Genomic DNA, 21,325 nt, shown 5'->3' with positions numbered 1-21,325 from the left:
TTTGAAATTCATCTCCAAATGACAATCCAAATTAATAGCTATCTAATTTCAAAATAAATAAACTAAATAGAATTCACCCATCACCTATTGCAAGTTATTAAAATGGAGTTTAGATTGAAAAAATAAAATAAAGTATCAAGTCTCAATTCACTATCATTAAATAATTAGTCATCTAATAATTGGAAAACAGAACACATATTTTTTACGGCAAATTTTAATTATATTTAAATTCAATTTGGATGGTAACTGAATTAAATAGTAGTAAAAAAATTGTTGGACTCTAGGTCTTTGACGCAAGATGAGTAGCGAAAGAATTGTCCAAATTGCCCTTTGAAGGTCTTAAGGGCATTTTCGTCCAAAAAAAGTTCAGAATACCTCAAATGATATTAACTTGTAGTTCACGGACCTAAAATGATATTTTCAAAGTTCACGGACCTAAAAGGATACTTTGGCAAAGTTTGTAGACCTAAAAAGATGTTCCCTCTTATAACAAAAATGTAATCAGTATACTATCCTATTGTATGAGTTTTACTATTTACAATAAACTCAAACCCATTTTAGTGTAAATATCATATCAAATATGATTTTACTCCAATCATTTACGCTAAACTCAACCTTAAAAGAATATTCTCTATATTATGCATTTTTTACTCACAAAATTAGAAAAACTTTAAGGTTTTGGTTTAGTGCAAACCTAAAGATATGTATTTTTTTCTCAAAAACCAAAAATGAGATTGCTTTTTGAGTACTATTGGAGCTAAATACATATTCCATTTTAGATTTTAGTGTACCCTTGGAGATGGTCTAAGACGAGAGATTGTCAAGTAAAGCTATAAAACAAAAGATTGCATCTCACATAGGAATAAATGAATGGCAAATTATTGTAGAATGTAGTTATAGAACAAAGACTTGCATCTCACACTACAAAAGAATGAACTTACCGAGCACGAACAATATATGCTCGGAATTTTCCTAGCAAAACATTTGATGATCAGTTATTTTAAAATTTTAGTATCAATTTTAATAAATTAAAATCAAATTTTATAAATGGTGAATAGCCTTTTTTTTTAATTTCCGTCTGTGACAATATGTTAACGTCGATTGGATCCTATTCAAGCAATTTTTTTAGTCTACTTAGGACAAAGCCATTAATAATTAAGTAATTAACGAATAACGATCCATATCCTATTGATTCTGAGCCCCAAAAAATAATCTAAACAACCAAATACAAGAAGAAAATATACTAAGAGTATGACATAAAAGTAAAAACATGTGGCTCTGCCCAGGGTCGAACTGGGGACCTTTAGTGTGTAAAACTAACGTGATAACCACTACACCACAAAATCACTTTATACCATTTTGTTTTATTCCTTTTATATGTAAGGAACCTTTCGTTTTCCAGATAATTAATATTCAATTCATTCAAGTCTATAATTTCTTGCAACAAAAAATTGAAAGTACTTTCCCTTTGTATATGGGTAGTAATCTTACTCAAACATGCATATAATTGTTGAACCGTTGCGACCAAACAAACCCCATCTATTTATTCATGATCATTCTTGTCTTGGTTTGCAGATCAGCTCTGACCTGAAATGTTTAATAATCTCTGCAGGTCTACAAATTATGAAAAGGGCCATTGCTTGTTGCTAAATTTGTTTATTGCCTTTTCATTTTCAAAGCCACCATATTACCATCCCATTGTAGCAACTCCTCATATTTTCCTTGATTATTGTTTATATGTATTCAACATTGAGAAAAACAATAGCCTCTGCAGCCCATCTGAAAAAATGCAGTTTTTAATCATGTTTTCTCATCACATTCATTCTGTCTCAACAAAAATGACAAGAAAGCTAAACAGGGAATTCTCTTTTCCAGAAAATGAAGCCACATCATCACCATCTAAAACACTAATCCTCCAAAAGAATTCAAAGAATGAGAGCTAAAACAGAAACAGCCATCTCTACTTTACCATCAAGCATCACCAGTGTTTCAAAAACCACTCAAACTCAAACCTAAACCTATTCAGATTTGCCGTTACTCTTCACCGATAGGCTTCTCTTCATCCGGCTAAAAGGCCCAACCGCCCCATCCATAATGTACATGTAGATCACCTGACTCCAAGACCTATACGAATCCAAGCCATCATAATACTCGGGTGCAATCTCCTTCAACTTGTGCAGCTTATTCCCGGGAATCCTTGGGAAGTCATGGTGCTCGTTATGGTACCCCACGTTCCATGTCATCAGATTCAAAGGGCCATAATACGAATAGGTCTCTTGACTCGGGTTGAAAACGTAGTGTTCAGAGATGAAGTGGCCAGCCATAGGGTGCATCCCACCTCCAACAAATGTAGAGAGCATCAAATAACCCAATGCCTTCCACCCCCACAGATACACCACACCAACATCCAGCCCTGCCTGCACAATCAAGTTGACAAACTCCCACAGCCCCGGAGGCTTTGGTTTGAGAAACAGAGGGCGAAGAGCGTAAAAGAACAGCTGCATTATGACCCAAATTGATTTGGTGAAGGCATTTCTAACAAGAAAGGCCTCGGCCCTACTGGGAATGTCCATGTCAACCCCATCCACGCCTTGATAGCGATGGTGCTCGAGGTGATACTTTTGGAAGGTGACAGACATTGGCACCCCGATGGGGAGGTTAGCGAATATGCCAAGCCACCGGTTGTAAACTGGAGTGGAGAAGGCTAAGTTGTGGCTGAGCTCATGGATAGCCAAGAAGAGATTGTTGTTGAGAAAAGAGCCAAAGAAGTAGGCTACAATTAGTATCTTCAACCATGATTCATTGCTCAGGAAAGCTGCAGTCCATATTTGAATGAATACAACCCCAGCAATCTGAAAATCAGCATAAATTCTCTCATAATGAATTCCCCAAAATCACAATACACAGAAGCATAGCATTTAAAGAAGGTCTTCATCATAACAAAAATTCACCAAAAATATGCCTTGAGATTCAACAAAACATGAAGCTTTTGAAGCCTAACAACTAAAACCCTCCAAAACATACAATGCAGCATATTGAAAAGCAGAAAATAAAAATCCAATCTTGGAAACGTAATTTACCAATATCATAATTTAAATTTCAAACAAAAAAATCCAATTAATAGGAATGAAAAGTGAAAAGAAACCTGGAGAGAAGCAAAGGGATCAGGGCCAAAAAGATGTCTGATTTGAGGGTATTTGGAAAGGATGAGTTTTCTGCGGGAGGCATGAGGCTCGTCTGTGTAAGACCAGAAAAAGTCAGAAGCCATGACTCCCTCTTCTTTTTCTTCTTCTCCGTTGTGTTTCCATTGATGCCCCATTGCAGCTTCGGACTCTCTCCCCACCTCTTGCCGTTGTTTGATTTTCTGGGAAAATATTTCTTATTGTTTGATTGTATTTTTTTGAATAAATGTGGGCACGTTTTCGCGATAGAAATGGTGGAATCCAAAATCCAGTCGAATATCCAGCAGGATTTGGGTTATTTCATTCTAACACCTAATTATATTTATTGCCAATATTTGTGGTAATTATTTTAGATTTTGGAAATTAAATGTTGGCTGATTTTCAGAATTCTTATAAACTTACTATACTAAAGTAAATGGGTCAATCTTACTGTATAAAATTAGGGGAAAAGCTAGACAACCATATTACGTACAACCATAAACTGGTTCAATTGAAAAATAAACCGGTTTATTAATAATTTCTGGTTCAATTAAAGCTGAATTTACCTTTATATCCTTCATTAAGTTTACCGCCTCTTTATCTTCTAAACCCAAAACTAGCGTCTGCTTCCATTCAATAAAAGGCGCCTAATTTCCCTCTCTCCAATTTTATCTCTTCCATATTAATTTCCTATATTCTAGGATTCAGTTTGTAAACACTATTTCATTATTCATTTATAAATAAAATCTAAAAAGATTTGCCCTATCTTCTATTATCCGTGCATTATATAGGCATTGCCCATTGTATGAATTTTAAGGTTTATTTTATGCTCTATACTACAAATTGTTGGATTTAATTTTGTTTGAAATATTAATACAGTATAAAAAAATTTGATTTATTTATAATTTTTGGTTTAGCACCAATTAAATCTATTTTTATAATTGAAAAATTCATTACTCATCCTATATATAACAGTTGAGTACCAAGACAGAGGGTGAGAATTGTTGTGATCGGTTTTCTAACACAAATCAATATTTTTTCTTACTATATATCAAGTATGTTCAACTGAAATAGTTTAACCTCAAAAAAAAAAAATTCACATAATCATCCAACTATTTAATTTTTAAAATAAATACTAATAAATTTTTTGTTTGACTAATGATTTTCTAAATATATTTTTAATATTGCAAAAATAGATAGATAACTAGTGAATTATTCTCATTTAATTATTTGATTTATAAGAAAAATTCTAATGATATTTGTATTTCATTAAATAATTATTTTAATGTGCTTGAAATCTAATACTCCCATCACAAAAAACAGATATATTAAGCTGTAAATTATTCTTATTCAACTATTTGGTTTCTAAAAAAATCCTAATAACATTACTGTTTTAGTAAAGAAACTTTTATAATGTATTTGAGATATAATATCACAAAAATAAATAAATCAATTAGTGAATTGTTCTCATCCAACTATTTGGTTTGTAAAAATAATCCTAATGACATTAGTATTAGATTTAAATAATTTTTAATATAATTGAGAACCAATATTAAAAAAATGGATGGATCAATTAGGAAATTATTTCCATTCGAATTGTTTGGTGTGTAAAAGATATTCTAGTGACATTAGTGTTTGAATAATGAATAGTATTTTTTTAATGTGTTTGAGATCTTATATTGCACAATAGATACATCAACTTCAAAATTATTCTGGGATGATATCATGAAAGATTATCAAACTATGGAGTATATTTGTACCAAAATAGATATCAAACTTCCATTCTTTTTTAAATAAGATATCAAATCTGTTCAATTTTTTGTTATAATTTAATTATTTACTGATCTCTAAAAAAATAAAATTATTATTAATTCACTATTTACTGTTATTAAATAGTCACACTCATGAAAAATAAGTAAAATTCAAGATATTACAAGAATATAATATTCAATATAATATTTTAAAACGAAATATACATTTTTGTAAAACATGCAATATTAAAAACGGTATGCACACACATATAAACTTGTATTTAAATTATTAAAATTTTCTGTTGGAAATTAGTAAGAATATTATACGTATACCCTTTATATATAGTAAAATAAATAAATGTACATACTTAATTATTTTGAAATCTATTTGATTGAGATAAATTAGGTAAATAATTTGTGGAAGAAAAATAAATTTTAAAATATTAATAATAATAAAAAAACAGATTAATACTTTATTGAAGAGAAACAAAAGTTTAATGTCTATTTTGATACTCCCTCCGTCCAAGATAGCGAGTCATATTTCTTTTTGGGATGACCTATTATAAGTGAGTCATTTCCTTTTTTTTAGTAAAAAATTATCTCTCTTACTTTATTCTCCATCTACTTTAACTCTTTAAATATGAATTCCTTAAATTTTATGTCCAAAAAAAATGTTTCGTTTATCTTAGGATGGAGGGAGTACAAAATTTTGTTTGAAATGCTACTATTTTGATTTCAAACATTTTAGTTTAGTAACCTGCCATGAAATTAACCCGGACTATTCTAATCCACCTATTTTATTTCTAGAAAAATTCTAAGGAAATTATTGTTTGATTAAATAAAATTTTTAGTGTTCCTGATTAAAAATAGATAGATCAATCGGTAAACTCATCCGACTATTTGATTTATAAGAGAGATCCTAATGATTGTTTGATAATATAATAATGCTTAGAATCTAAAGTCACAAAAATAAATAGATCAAACAATGAATTATTCTCATCCAACATGTTGTTTGTAAAAGAAATCTTAATGACGTTAGTGTCTGATTAAATTTTTTTTTAGTGTTATAGATCTGATATCACAAAAATAGATAGAACAATAAGTGAATCATTCTCATCCAACTAATTTTATTTGTAAAATGAATTCTAGTGATATAGTATATGTTTGATAGAATTTTTTGTAATATGATCAAGATCTAATAATACAAAATAAATGGATTAATTAGTCAATTATTCTCATCCGATTGTTTAGTTTGCAAAGGAAAATCTAATGATAGTAATTTTTTATAAAATAAATATTTTAATATGATCTAATAACACAAAATGACAAAATAGATGTATCAATTAATTATTCTCATCCTATTACTTAGTTCGTAAATGAACTTCTAATGACATTAGTTTTTGAAATTTTTAAGTGTGATCAAGATCTAATCAAGCAAAATAAATTGATTAAATCCAACTATTTGATTTGTACATTATTGTTTTATAAGATAAAATTTTTAGTACAACTATGCTCTAATATTGCAAAATACTCTCTCCGTTCAATAGTAATAGAGTCATTTTGTCATTGGTATGTTCCATAGTAATAGAGTCATTTCACATTTTCAGTAAAAATCAACATATTTTTCCACACTTACATTACTCTCTCTTAATTTTTTCTCTCTTCATCCCTCTACTTTTTTCATTTTCCACTTTATTCTCCCTTTACTTAACTCACCTAACACAATTTTTCTTAATCTCCGTGCCGAAAAGAAACGCCTCCATTACTATGGAATGAGGGAGTATTAAATAGTTTAATTATTGAATTATTTCTATTCAACTATCTGATTTGTAAAAATAATCTTAGTGACAAAATCAAAATCCAACAAACCTCCATAAAAATATTAACTTTATAGACTTAGTATTAAAATATGAAACTAGTTAGTACTATTACTCATTGAACTATGCAAATATAATTGCGTATTTATTTGTGTACTTATGAAAAATAAAAATAAAAAATAGAAAAGTAAGAAAATGAGAGAAACATAACTGTAATAGAGACTTGCGATAGAGATATAAAAAATTTAAAATGATAGATATAAGTCAATGAGAGAACAAATTTTGAAAAGCAATCCTTTTTTTCGCAAATAAATTGCTCTGCTAGTGTGATAGAGATATTTTAGTTAATTTTTAAAGTTAACAAATATGGTGACCATTAAAAGATTTGTGCATTAAATTTTCGGTCATTGAAACTATAAAAATGTAATTAATGTACTAACTTAAATTCAAATTTTGAAAATTTAGAAAAGAGGAAACTTAATAAAAAACGAAAATGAGGCAAATGGTTAATAAAGTCATTTCAATTTTTCCACTAACTACAATTAATATTTTAATATACAATTAATACTTTAATTTACTAATATGCCCTTGTGTGGTTGTACATAATGTGGTTGTTTAGCATCACCTAACAAAAAAACACAAAGGGACAGCAACTTTCAATATATAAATTCAAACCAATACTAGCTCAGATAAATCTGAATTTTTACCAACAATTCCTATGAAGATGATTAAACTCCAGTTAAAATATCAGAGTAAACAAAAATGTCTAGATTGGTCGAAATGGTCTCGCAAGTTTGAAGTTTCTGTCGAACATAGTTCTTATTGACAGATTTTGCCAACTCAGCATCCACCTCATTTCAATTTGGCTTGAAACTTTTGTTGGTGTGAAATTTCAGCAACCATTAAAGTTGATGATATTATATGCCAATTTCAAAGTTGGTAATGATATTAGGTGTTTATACCCTAAAATCATAAACAAATTTTAAATGTGCATTGTTTTTCAAATCATACTTAAATGGTGAATCATGGCCCGTCACAGTTAAAAAAGTAGGGATTTCGAATTGAAGTCAAAGTCCAAATCTATTTGAACGGCTACTTTTGGTCTGTTAGTTGTTATACACTTCCTTCGAAAAAAGAGAGAAAATAGTCTTTATAGTATGTGACAGCATATTTTAATATAAAAAATAAAATAATAGTTAAAACATAAATATTATTAGTGAGAAATAAAGACATCAGATTAAATAAATAAATTTATGATAAATAGATAGAAAATAATTTTGTTATAAAACTAATAAATATAAAAGACTAAAGTCTAAATTTGATCTCTAATTGCCCTAAAAAAAGTTTTAGTCATATACATTAAGTGTGATTTCTTTTGGTCTCAATGAATGGTTTTATCCAGAATTAACATTTCTGTTGACTTGAATAATAAAAATGTATTTTGACCAAATTAATACTTAATTATGAATCTAATTGACTAGATTCAACTAATTAATTTAATAGTAAATTTAAAAATAGTTTTACCAATAATAATCTTTATGTTTTACTACTATTATTATATCTAATTTCGTTTCATGTTTTTTTGATGCTAGACGACAATTCCATACGTTACAATTTTTCAAATTCCTTTCCGGCTTTACCGTTCTCAACAACAAACCCTTTCCCTCACTCCTATTCTAGATTGATAAAATATTTTTTTTATAGTGGATTGTATACAAATGTAGAATATATAATGATACCAACTTAATAGTAATCAATTAGTTGGGTGATAATATTGAAATATTAAGTATATATACAAATGGATTAAAATAACAACACCTTTTAAAGTGACAATGTGACACCACTTAGCATGCAATATAATAAACGCTACACTGTAATCTATAGATTGCAGTCTAGCGTATTGGATATTGCAAACGGGCAAATATTGCAGTCTAGCGTATTGGATATCGCTGACTGAGAAAATTTACCCTTGAGCATTTTTATGATTGCCACAGGACAACTGATTTTTCGTCCACGTATACAAATGATTGGCTAGGAATGGTGGTATGGTGTCACTCTAAGAGGTGTTGTCATTTTAACACAAACCTATATACACATATTCTTTTTTAGTCTATAACATTAAGAATTATTTTAAAAATAAAATAAGTGGACTAAAATAATTATTAAAATTCTAAGTTATTTTATACTATTATACTTATATCTTATGTCGTTTTTGCATGAAGATATGAAAATATACTTGATGGATATCAATTAGTTGGTTGATTGCACTGAGAATTAATAATGCATGAAGTAGTACTTTTTATACTCCCTCCCATTTTATAGTAGTGGAGACATTTCTTTTCGGTACGAAGATTACGAAAAAGGTGTGTAATGTAGAGAGGAGATAATTAAGAAAAAGATAATAAAGTATGAGATAGGATAAAATAGAGAGGAGAAAGTAAGAGAGAGAGAAAAGTAAATGAGAAAAAATATGTTGATTTTTACTAAAAAGGGAATTAACTCCACTACTATATAATGTACCAAAATGACAAAATGACTCTACTACTATGGAACGTAGATAGTATAATTTTAACCGTAGTAATCTTTTTAGTTGGAAACTAAATATGGTATAACATATTAAAAATAGGTCTCTGATTTGTTAAGGCTGCAAATTCTTGGACGTCTATAAATACACATAATTTCTATCAATCAAATTCAAAACGAAAATGGCCAACCTAAAGTACTTGATAGTTGTTTGTTTAATCATCTGTTCCACCCTTCTCCTTGTACCAGGTAAATAATGGAGTACTTTTAAATATAATATTTCTATTATCCTAAGATAGTTGAGTTAATTTCTCGTCGTCCCAAGATAGTCGAATCATTTTTTCTGACAAAAACTTTATTATCTTTCCTGGTTTGCTTTCTCTTTCTCTCTCATATTTATTCTCTCCTCTTTAATCTGAAACATCATTTTCTTAAATCATATAGTCAAAAAGAAAATGTCTCACTAATTTCAAATAGAGAAAGTATGTACGTTCGTATGGTTTCATTATTTAATAAAATTAAATGCTAATATATGCAGTGAATGGAGCGACGTGCAAGGAAGGCATAGACGTGAAGAATTTACAATGCAAAGGGAGCGAAGCTGATGTGAATTGTTGGATCGAATGCAAAAAACGCCATGGCCCAGCAGCTAATGCCCAATGCGAAGCAGATGGTTTTCCTAGTTTTAATTCTTGTTACTGCCGTTGGGAGTGTTAAGTAATTAAATTATTTCTCACATTAATAAACTTAAATTTTCATATCACTTATTACTACGTGACATTATCGTGTTATGGAATGAGTTTGCAATCCGACAATCTATATATCGAATTATTCACTTTGATATTTTTCAAACATAAATAATCTCTCCTAGTCTTTTATTTCTTGAATAATATGTTGGCTATGGTATCAAGATTTATTACCATGTAATGGTAAACATCATTATCTTTTATTATATCACTCATAGAAGTCAAAAAACAGTAATGATAAATAATTTTGTATTTATTTAAAAAAAGAGTAATGATAAACAGTAATCCCCAAATATGCAAGTATCCAAAAAACCAAATATGCAAGTATCCAAAAAATCATGTATATATATAGAGGGATGTATTCACATCTTTTTGCATCTTTTGTTCTTTTTCCTTCTCAATCTCGGCCCTCCATTTTCAAGATTTGATGGTTGATTTTCATGCTAGATTGAATTATTAAAATAATTAATTTAATTCGAAAAGGGCAGATTGGGGAGCTCAGATTTGCAACGGTTAATTTTATTCCTTAATTCTCTCCTTCTAGTATGGTAAATATATAATCTTATTTATATTTTCCTTAATTAAATCTTTTCTCTCTTCCTATTTTACGGTAAATGTATTGCAATCGACATTCTTCTGCAATTCTTAGAGACGATCATGAAGTTCTTTTTTGAGAAGTTAGTTTTGTATTCCTTCATTGATTTAGATGTTTTCGACTGTGGAAGAAGTTTTTTTTTTTTTTTTTTTTTTTTGTCGTTCTAGTCCAATTTAATTGTATATGATTCTAAAGTTTTGCAGCAATTTTTTTATGGAGTTCCTGTATTGATTGTTCATTGAGATGTATAATTTTGTGTATTAACACTTTATGCTCAGTTCACCCAACCATTCGTGATGTTTTTATTTCAACGTTCATTTTTTTGCTTGAACCAATCCAAAATTTACAGTTTCTAATGATGTTGTTCGTGTGTATAATGTAAAACTTTCGTTTGTGTAATGTAGATAACACGTTCAGATTTGGCATGGACAACTCCTATATTTCCAAAAAGTAATGTACGATTTTAGTTATTTAATGTACCAATAGTATCTAATAATGTGCACGGATCAGTGAATAATGCAAAGATTGAAGAGAATAATGTTGAAAGGAAATTGAATTCATTCCCTTTGAATTTAGCAATCCATGGGGCTAGGTTGTAGTACTCACTCACAAATGGAATCATCACAAAGGGTAGAGAGTTTGAATCATTCCCATTAGGTTTAGCAACCCATAGGGCTAGGTTATAGCACCACCACATGAATTAAATTTCATTTTTTAAAACTACTCATAAAATCACAACAAAAACGTCTCATAAACATATACATTACAGGACACAAATTGTCCATTACTGAGTAAATAAAATCCATTACACTGAAATATTTTTACATTAAGGCGTGCAATGAGATGGGCCATCACGATTGTAGAAACTGTCCAATGCTTAAAGAGATGACGAAGGAGAAAGAGCTTCGTAAGGGCAAGAGGAAATGTTGATGTATTTTGATTTTCGGTTTAGTCTTATTATTCAATTCGTTGTTTTAGTCTTTTTGGTCCTACCAGTGTCAACATTTTATGCATAATAATTTTACATTTTTAATCTGTTAATGTACATTATTATTCATAAAGTTGTACATTATTGTTCACAAGGACTTAACTTACTGTACATTATTATTCAAGTACAGTTCATTAATAAGCACATTCTGTACATTAATATGTTAATTACATCCATTATACAATTTTTGCGTCTTCATAAGAGGTACTCGTCTCGGTCCTTTGCTCAGCCAATCTCTCCCTGAACTTTTGCGCAATCACAATTGGAATAACATCATTGACCGCTTCGTCAATGTCCAACCGAGGCAGCGAAGCTGCTGTCCAAAAATCGGAGGTATCTATAATGTATCACATTTATATTATATAATGCATACTACTTGATAAATAATGTACAAATCCAAGCAAATAATGCACAATTGAACACCTCTGGCTACCAAAATGTATAATTAAATGACGAATACATATGTAGAATAATGTAATTCTGCAAAAACAGGAAACCAATATATTACACATCATAGAATAATGTGCATAACTGATCTTATGATAATGTTGACAGAGCATATAATAATGCATATTTTCAACCTAATAATGTATATCTATGATGCCCAGTAAATCTTCGACTTACAAATCACCACATACATCAACAATGACCTACACAAATAATGCAGCAAATGTACATAATAATGTAACAAAAACGGACAACACTTTAAGCAACAATTGAACAGAAATGGAATAGAGTTGTAATGCCAAAAATAAGGATACAAATGCACAAAAAATACTGAATAATGCACCAAAATAAGGGAGAAGATACTATCAGTTTGGTAAAATGTACATACATCAATAATGTTGAAAGCCAACCAAATAATGCAGCATATGTACATAATAATGTGACAAAAACGGGCAACACTTCAAGTAACAATTGAACAGAGATGGAATAGAGTTGTAATGCAAACAATAAGGATACAAATGGACCAAAAATACTGACTAATGCACCAAAATAAAGGAGAAGATACTATCAGTTTGGTAAAATGTGCATACATCAATGATGTTGAAAGCCAACCAAATAATGCAGCAAATGTACATAGTAATGTGACAAAAACGGACAACACTTCAAGTAACAATTGAACAGAGTTGGAATAGACTTGTAATGCAAAAAATAAGGATACAAATGCACAAAAAATACTGAATAATGCACCAAAATAAGGGAGAAGATACTATCAGCTTGGTAAATTGGCGCTGCATTCTCACCTTCGGTCTGCGTGGGCTGGCTTTTGAAGGGGCGAACTCTTTTCGACATCCCAAAACTAACAAACACAACAACAACAGAAACCACTTTAGATTATACACCAGAACCAAAGCTAATTCGTCAACAGAACCCACAAAAAACCATTCTTCATCTTAAATAAAATTACCAAAATCGTGACAAAAATAAAGCATCTACAAAAATTGAAAACCAAAACTCGTATTTTTACAACAAAATCGACGAATTCAGGACGTCTTAAACCCCAAATTCGAACAACAAACCAAATACAACTCAGAAACCAACAATATACTTGAAAAATGGGATAACCCTACATCTAATGCTCACAATTTCATATTTTACCAAAAAAAACGCAAAAATAATTTGTGCATTATTGCAAATACGAACTCAATCGGCGAAAAAAACGATGATCGCTTATTGTGCCGAGCCGTTAATGACAAAAAAACGACGATTTGGAGTGTTTCTAACTACAAATCGAGAATGAAGCACACCGTTTCCGTAGAAAGTAGATGAATCAACGTCCCACGGCGCAAGCGTAAAAAACCCTGAACTCTGTGACTCCGAATCGCCGATCGAAGGCTTGATTCTGAGATAATTGACGGTAGCGGCGGTTTCTCTCGGTTGTGGGAGGCGGCTAGGGTTTACTGGCTTTGAATGAGGGGAGAAGTTTTTCAATCGTGTTTTGATGGGATGGAGTGAGAGAGAGAATGAGAAGATGGAAGGACTAAGAAAATCCCGCTAAATTATCGGAGTTTCCGTTTTAAAACGTTTCTTAGATTTTGTATGATTACTATTACACCCTCATAATGCACAACATATGACCAATAATGCCAACCGGGATCCATTTACCAAGATTGATCTTGACCATCCACTACTATAATCTAGTGGATGATATTAAGAAGGAAATAGTATCTAAAGGGGTAAAAGGAGCTTAATGCTCCCCTATATATATATAGAAATGACTCAACACCAAAATGCCAAAAAAAAAATTAACTACGAGGGAATGGAGGGAGTAGAAGAGAGGAAAAAATAGAAAGTATAAAGTAAAAGAGATGAAAAGTACAAGTGAAAAAATGTGTTAATTTTTACTGAAAATAGAAATAATTCTATTATTATAGAATGTCTAAAATGAAAAAATGACTCTACTATGGTGGAATGATTTACAAGTGGAGTAGTAAACAATAAAGCATGAAGAAGAAGACGGACCCCCCAAATTTTATACGTGGGCTGCTACTCCTTTTAATATTGGTCTCTCATAATATTAATAGAAGTGGGCTAAATATGGTGAGAACTAAAAATAAGTCCATTCCGGATTTAATTGTTTGGGTTTAAACAATTCACAATTTTAGGAGCCCCTTTTTTTTATTCAAAGTCCAGCTTGTAGTTAATTGCATAATTGGGCTAGTTTTAAATTAAACAGTTGAGCCGGATAAATTAATTTCTTCGTAGTTAAACGGTTGGATGAGACTAATTAATTAATCCCTGGTTAGTTAGTTAGTTATATAGTATAAATTTAAAATTATTGGATTTAAGTAGAAATTTAATCTTCGGACTATGTTACGAATATGAAATATGGATTTTGAGATAATGAAGGGAGAAACCTGACAGGAATAAAATAATTCCTTGGTGACGACTATCCAAATAATTATATCTATTTAATTAATATAAAGCTAAAAGTAACTAAACAGAAAAATAAAATGCATATTATTAAATTAGTATCTTTTTTAAAACTAAAGTTAGCTTATTCTATTTCTAAAAAGAGAGACTTGCGAGGAAAGTAACGAAGAGAAATAAGAGAATGATTTACGAGAATCCTGAAAAGTGGAAAAATGTGAACTTTTCTATCTTATAGATAAAAATGTGAAATAATTTCAAGTTTTGATATTTATTTATGCAAATAATGTTGTCTTACCATAAATGATTTATTTTATGTGTATGAAGTCTATCTGTTTGGTTGGAACATAAGAATCGAATTCGGGCCGAGTGAGGGTGGTGTCCCTACTCAGATTAGTATACACAGGTGACAGTGGAAGGTGCCACCAACTACGATACAATGATGATATTGTGGAGGCTGTTGGGAGTTGGCCACCTCCCCGCTGGAGAAAGACGTAGGTGACCGTGGGAGAGCACCATCTCAACAGGTACTTGGTGTTCAGATATTGCAAAATTACATATGTAACTTAGACTGATCAATCAAACTTCAACTTACAAATAATTTAGTAAGCTCGGGTCTTTTAGGAGAAAACTCTCGAGTTTACTATGATGGCATGGCAATATTTTCACTGTATGTATGTATATTTCGGCAATGTGTTCACTGGTACCTTTGTACTTAGCCCTACATGTATTTCTAAATGTGCAGGTTGAGCGTTGCGTTAAATTCCACTGCGTACTAATGCATTGGACAACATCGACTGTTCTTATATACTCTGATAAATCTCCATTGATAAGTACTCCATCCGTCCGTGAAATGTTGTCCACTGTTTTTTTACCATTTTTGGTAAATGGATCTCATTTTCCACTAACTCATTACACTCACGTTTTATTATAAAACTAATATATAAATGTGAGACCTACATTCCACTAACTTTTTCCGCTCGCTTTTATTTACATATTTTAAAACTCGTACCGAGTCAAACATGGACAGTATTTCGCGGACGGATGGAGTAATTGTTTATCTCCCACCAAGACACTTATTTTGAAATTATTTTTCCTTGATTTCTAAGGGAAGATTTCGTAATTGTTTATCTCCTTTCCAAATACCCTCTTCTTATTCCCCATCTCTAGTCACGATTCCCTGACTTTTCTATCCTTAGCAAAGTGCGGTAGTGACAATCACTTTCTCAAATATTAGTTCAGTGGTGTTCATTTCCTTCAAAATGATTTGCGATACCAACCCTCTCATTCCATCTCAATATAAAAGGAAACTATTATTAAAATCTGATATAGATGTGAATACGTGATATACTCCCTCCGTCCCCTATTAAGAGTCATATTTTGTCATTTTTGTCCGTCCTCGATTAAAAATCATATTTCACTTTTACCATAAATGGTAAGTAGGCCACACATTCCACCAACTTATTCATTCACATTTTATTATAAAACTAATATAGTATTATATACTCCCTCCGTCCGTCATTAGGAGTCCCATTTATGGGCGGCACAAGTTTTAAAAAATGTTAACAAAAGTGGATGGAAAAAAGTTAGTGGAATAGGGGTCTCGCTTGTGTATAATAGTTCTAAATGAAATGTGAGTAGAATGAGTTAGTGGAAGGTGGGAACTCTATTACTATTTATGGTAAAAGTGAACCGGGTCTCCTATTCACGGACGAACTAAAATGGAAAAACGGGACTCCAATTCGCGGATAGAGGGAGTAAGTAAGATTCATATTCCACTAACTTATTCAACCACTTTTTTTTTAATTTCTTAAAACCGATGTCTAAACCAAATAGGACTCTTATTAGAGGATAAAAAGAGTACTCCCTCCGTCCAGTGACAGAACCAGGAAATTAAATAAGTCGGGGCTGAAATTTTTGAAATAATAATATATTCAAATATTTAACTTAACATGAGTGGAATATGGGTCCTACTTATATATATTAGTAGTTTTAAATGAAATGTGAGTGGATTGAGTTAGTAGAATGTATGCCTCTTTTTCATTTATAGTAATTATGAACCAGAGTCCTATTCGCGGACGGATCAAAATGAAAAAACAAGACTCCTATTCGCGGAGGGAGTAACTGTTTTCGACAAATCGATATGTCTTGAAATCGCCTAAGAATAGTCTCATTCTGATTTTTTTGAAATCATTTCTCAATGTATACAACTAATATATTATTAGTCCATTCATCTCCAATTCCATTTTAGAAATATATTCTAAATAAGTTTCACATACTAATAAATTTATACACAACTATTTGCATAACACTTGCAAAGAATTTTATACTACTAATTCTAATTCTACCAAACCATCAAGTGATCTATTTTACAAATATATCTTAAATAAGTCACATACTAATAAATTTATTACTACTACTTGCATAACACTTGCAAATAATTTTATACTACCAATTCTAATTCTACCAAACCATCAAGTGATCTGAATCCAAGTACCAAGTAAATTAGGAGGTTTTTGGGGGCAAACAAAATTTATAAAAAAACATGAGAAATATTGCACACTGCACTTAAGATTAATTTATTTGATAAAATTATAAACATTTAAATACCCATCAAATTTTTATCTGAATCGGCTAATTATGTCAAGAGTATCATTAGTTTATTATATCCAAAAATTAAAAGCAGCCCAACAATTATATAAATGGCCCAAAACTTATAAGCCCAAGTCTATCTTCTCCAACAATTTTGTCAATTGCACAGAATCAGCGGCGGCGGCGCGGATTCCGTGGATTCCGTGGAGTCTGGACGGTTAGAGACTAGAGTGCAGGGCTTAATCTGGGGTGGAGATCGGTCGGAGAACGAAAATGATATTGAAAAATAGGAAAGATAAAGAGAAAGTAAAGTAAGTGATGTAATAAAGTAAAATTGATCATCTGTATATTGCATGCATGTAATATTTTAGTTGGATAGTAATTGGATATGTTCTTTAGATTTCTCAATAGCTATTACTACCTCTGTCCTTGAAAATTTGATACATATTACCATTTCGGTTCGTCCCTGAAAATTTGATACACTTCACTTTACCATTTTTGATAGTGGACCCCATATTCCACTAACTCATTCTTACTCACATTTTATTATAAAACTAATACTTTAAAAGTAGGACCCACATCCCACCAACTTTTTCAATTCACTTTCCATTACATTTCTTAAAACCCGTGTCGGGTCAAAGTGTAGCAAATTTTGGGGGACGGAGGTAGTAGTACGTAATATATCGATCTAGAAGACATATATTTTGTATTGTATAAAATATTTTTAGTTGGAAACTAATTAATTGTGGCATAACATATCAAAAATAGGTTTCTGTTTTGTTATGGCTGCAAATTTATTGGATGTCTATAAATACACATAATTTCGATAAAACGATCAAAGAAAAATGGCAAACCCAAAATACTTGATAGCTATCAGTTTTATTATCTGTTCCACACTTCTCCTTGTACCAGGTAAATAATTCTTTTGGAGTTTAGATTTCTAACGTCCCAAGATAGTTGAGTTACATTTTTTTCATATCGTCTCACGATAGTTGAGTAATTTTTTTTGTCAAAAGTTTATTCTTTTTCCTAATTTGTCATCTCGTTCTCTCTCATACTTTACCCTCTCATTTTTAATCACAAATACCATTTTCTTAAATCATATGGTCAAGAAAATATCTCAAATATCATTTTCTTAAATGCTAATGTATGCAGTGAATGGAAAGACGTGCAAGGAAGGACTATTCGTGAAGAATTTACTGTGCAATGGGAGCGAAGCTGATGTGAATTGTTGGAACGAATGCATAAACCGGCATGGCCCAACAGTTAATGCTCTATGCGAAGCTGATGGTTTTCCTAGTTTTAATTCTTGTTACTGCCGTTGGGAATGTTAAGTAATTAACTTATTTCTCACTTATTACTATGTGAAATTATCGTGTTATGGAATGAGTTTGCAATCTAACAATTCTATATATCGAATTATTCACTTTGATATTTTTCACGTGTATAATCTGTCCAGCCTTTTATTTTTTTAAAATACAAACCGCCAATCTGTTTTTGGGATATTTCAACTTAACGTCCCAATGAAATCTATTTAAAACCATAACTACAACACTAAAAATGGTCAAAATAATATAGCATATCACTTTAAATTTCTCTATCATTATAGACACTCGGTTTTGGACTTTTGTATTCAAAAATAAACAAGAATTCCTGTTTAAATTGCCAAATGAACCAGAATGTTGTATTAGTAATTTGGCAAAGATATACTCCATATGGGGACACGATAATATATTACTATATGTTGGTCATGGTATTCATTCAAGATTTATTGCAATATAACGGTAAAAATCATTATCTTTTATTAGAGTATGAAATCTTAGTAATACTAATAAGAAATAATTTTATAGTGTATATGTAGCACTTTTAAGGGAAACTTTTATTAAAATCCTTACTATAGATGTGAATCTGTGATATCGAATATGAAGATTTTTTCATTTTTCATAATATATTCTTTAAATGTTCATAATAATTATTATAAATACATATTATATACTCCATCAATCCAGAAGACATTTCGTCCCTAAAAAATTGTCACTTATTTTCATTTTGGTCCGACCCGAAAAATTTATCACCTTTAAATTTTACTATTTTTTATAGTGGACTCATATTCCACTAACTCATTCTCTCTCATACTTTATTAAGAAAATGTAATATATAATTGTAGTGCTCATGTGTTAATAACTTTTTCAACTCACTTTATATTATAATATTTCTTAACATCTATGTCTGGTCAAATGATGATAAATTATTAGGAACGTAGGGAGTAATATTTCCAGTTGGAAACTAATTGTGGCACAACGCATTATAAAGAGGTTTTCATTTTGTAGATGCTACAAATTACTTGTGTTAGGATCGTCGATTGCGCTTTGGGTCAAGCCCGTAAGTATTTGTTTTTGGATCACTTCCAAAAGGCCCCAAACTAATTGGGGTTGGACAGGAATTATATACACCTTCAAGGTTTTGAGGGTATTTTCGTCTAAATTTTTTTTGGAAATAGTAAAAAAGTATTTCGATTGATATTAACTCATAGTTGATGGACCTCAAATGATATTTTCAAAGTTCACGGACCTAAAATGACTTCAAGGTATTGAGGGTATTTTCGTCTAGAAAAAATTTGGAAATAGTAAAAAAAGTATTTCGATTGATATTAACTCATAGCTGATGGGCCTCAAATGATATTTTCAAAGTTCACGGACCTAAAATGATACTTTGAAAAAGTTCGTGGACCAAAAAAGATGTTCCCTCACATATTAATATATATACATTTTTTTTAGTTTTTTGGTTTTTTCATATAATTTTGTTTTTTTCGGTTTAGTTCGGTGTTTGAAGTTCGGTTTTCAGTTTTTCGATTTTTCGGGTTTGGTTCGGTTTGGGTATAAAACCGAACCAAAACCCGAATGCTCACCCCTAAAAATATTATACTATTAATTAATTACTAACAATTTTTGTGTTCTTTTATTGATTTCATGATTTATAATTATTTATATCGTTTTTTTTACTTCTGTAATACCACATCAGAATGTCATGTCATTAAATAATGCCACGTACTCTTGCCGAAAATTTTAAATTATGGCACAATTGTGAAAGTGTCATAAGTTAAGATTAATTAGCTAACTATGTAAGCTGCGGAATAAACAAAGAATGAGCCTAAAAATGTGATTTAATTTGCAATTTTTCCTTTTGATAATAGTAAAAGATTTGTGTAATTTGCCTTCCAAGTAAACTATATTTACTTACAATTCCCTGCTAGATAAAATCAGAATTTTTTATTATTTAATTTAATTCTACAAAATATTATTTTGACCCATTTAAAAAAAATTCTCATTTTGTTCACAATTTCCAATTTTATTTGTTTTTTCTTATTTTTAATAATAAAAATAAAACTTATATTTGACTATATTTTTGATTCACTCGGTTCTTAGAAATTCGTTCCAACTCAAAAAGTGAGTTTATTGTGGATTAAGGGAGCAATATAATGTAACCGGAGTGTGAATCGATCAGAGATGCAAAATTCCAAATACAAGTTAGAATAAATCGACAATGTGTTTGTTTTGGGTGGAGATTTGAGCGTTAGTTATGAAAACGCCACATGTAGGATCCATAACTCCTTGAAGAGCCACCTAGCGCATCCATCTCTCTATTTTAGACTAGATTTTGTCATAACAGAGCAACATACATTCTGCCTATCCTAAATGCCGATCAAGCGAAATCTCTCCGTCGCCACGGCGGCTCCAGTAAAGCTCATCAAAACAGCCCACGCGCCGCCGCGGAATAGCGGTTTCCTCGAGCGGTGTCACTACTGCAACAAGCGGATTGCTAAGAATTCTGATGTTTTTATGTACAGGTATGGAATTAATTAGCAATTAGCAATTAGCAATCATTTTTAATTATGCTTATATTTAAATTCTGATGCAGTGACCTCTGTGCTTTCTGCTCTGTTGAATGCCGGGATCGTCAGATTAGTCTGGATAAATTGGGTGGATCAAATTAGCAAATCAAGTTGTTTGAATTGGAACATACAGTGCCTGGCTAGTTACTAGTAATCTCAGATGTGCGCTGTTGGTTTTTGAGGGACAGATTGCACTACTGCTTATAATTCTATGATACTAGGAAAAGTATACATCATGTTAATAGTAGTAATTGTTATTTATAGTTATTTAATAGTTACTTCCCTTTGTTTCTGTTGCTACCTACTCTGCTATGAATTTCTCTCTTTTTTGTGCAAATCTAATACATATTGGAGTGTAATTTATATGTTCCTTTACTGAATGTGGT

The 21,325-nt window shown here is 30.8% G+C and overlaps 2 protein-coding genes and 1 non-coding gene across 3 annotated transcripts; 1 reads left to right on the top strand and 2 right to left on the bottom strand.

The window, feature by feature from the left end:
• Nucleotides 1–1,273: 1,273 nt before the first annotated feature.
• TRNAV-UAC lies at nucleotides 1,274–1,346 on the bottom strand. The gene has a single exon. It is a non-coding gene; the product is annotated as a tRNA-Val (tRNA).
• A 505-nt stretch (nucleotides 1,347–1,851) lies between these two features.
• Nucleotides 1,852–3,382, bottom strand: LOC125202577 (sphingolipid delta(4)-desaturase DES1-like). The gene is made up of 2 exons (XM_048100999.1): nucleotides 3,146–3,382; nucleotides 1,852–2,852 (listed from the first exon to the last, which is right to left on the bottom strand). Exons 1-2 carry the CDS (start codon nucleotides 3,317–3,319, stop codon nucleotides 2,019–2,021), a joined length of 1,008 nt encoding a protein of 335 aa, XP_047956956.1. The 5' UTR covers nucleotides 3,320–3,382; the 3' UTR covers nucleotides 1,852–2,018.
• A 17,241-nt stretch (nucleotides 3,383–20,623) lies between these two features.
• On the top strand, nucleotides 20,624–21,298 carry LOC125219827 (FCS-Like Zinc finger 15-like). Its single transcript, XM_048121939.1, has 2 exons — nucleotides 20,624–20,894; nucleotides 20,966–21,298. Exons 1-2 carry the CDS (start codon nucleotides 20,743–20,745, stop codon nucleotides 21,039–21,041), a joined length of 228 nt encoding a protein of 75 aa, XP_047977896.1. The 5' UTR covers nucleotides 20,624–20,742; the 3' UTR covers nucleotides 21,042–21,298.
• Nucleotides 21,299–21,325: the final 27 nt, after the last annotated feature.

The sequence above is a fragment of the Salvia hispanica genome, chromosome 1 (assembly GCF_023119035.1).
Source record: "Salvia hispanica cultivar TCC Black 2014 chromosome 1, UniMelb_Shisp_WGS_1.0, whole genome shotgun sequence".
Taxonomy (NCBI): domain Eukaryota; kingdom Viridiplantae; phylum Streptophyta; class Magnoliopsida; order Lamiales; family Lamiaceae; genus Salvia; species Salvia hispanica.
This window is presented reverse-complemented; position numbering and strand designations above follow the sequence as displayed.

Bases quoted from the DNA above. Each gene is read 5' to 3' on its own strand.
- LOC125219827 (XM_048121939.1), top strand. From the start codon at position 20,743: ATGCCGATCAAGCGAAATCTCTCCGTCGCCACGGCGGCTCCAGTAAAG. The intron at 20,895-20,965 runs GTATGGAATTAA...ATTCTGATGCAG, and splicing joins TCTGATGTTTTTATGTACAG to TGACCTCTGTGCTTTCTGCT.
- LOC125202577 (XM_048100999.1), bottom strand. From the start codon at position 3,319: ATGGGGCATCAATGGAAACACAACGGAGAAGAAGAAAAAGAAGAGGGA. The intron at 2,853-3,145 runs GTTTCTTTTCAC...GCTGATTTTCAG, and splicing joins ATCCCTTTGCTTCTCTCCAG to ATTGCTGGGGTTGTATTCAT.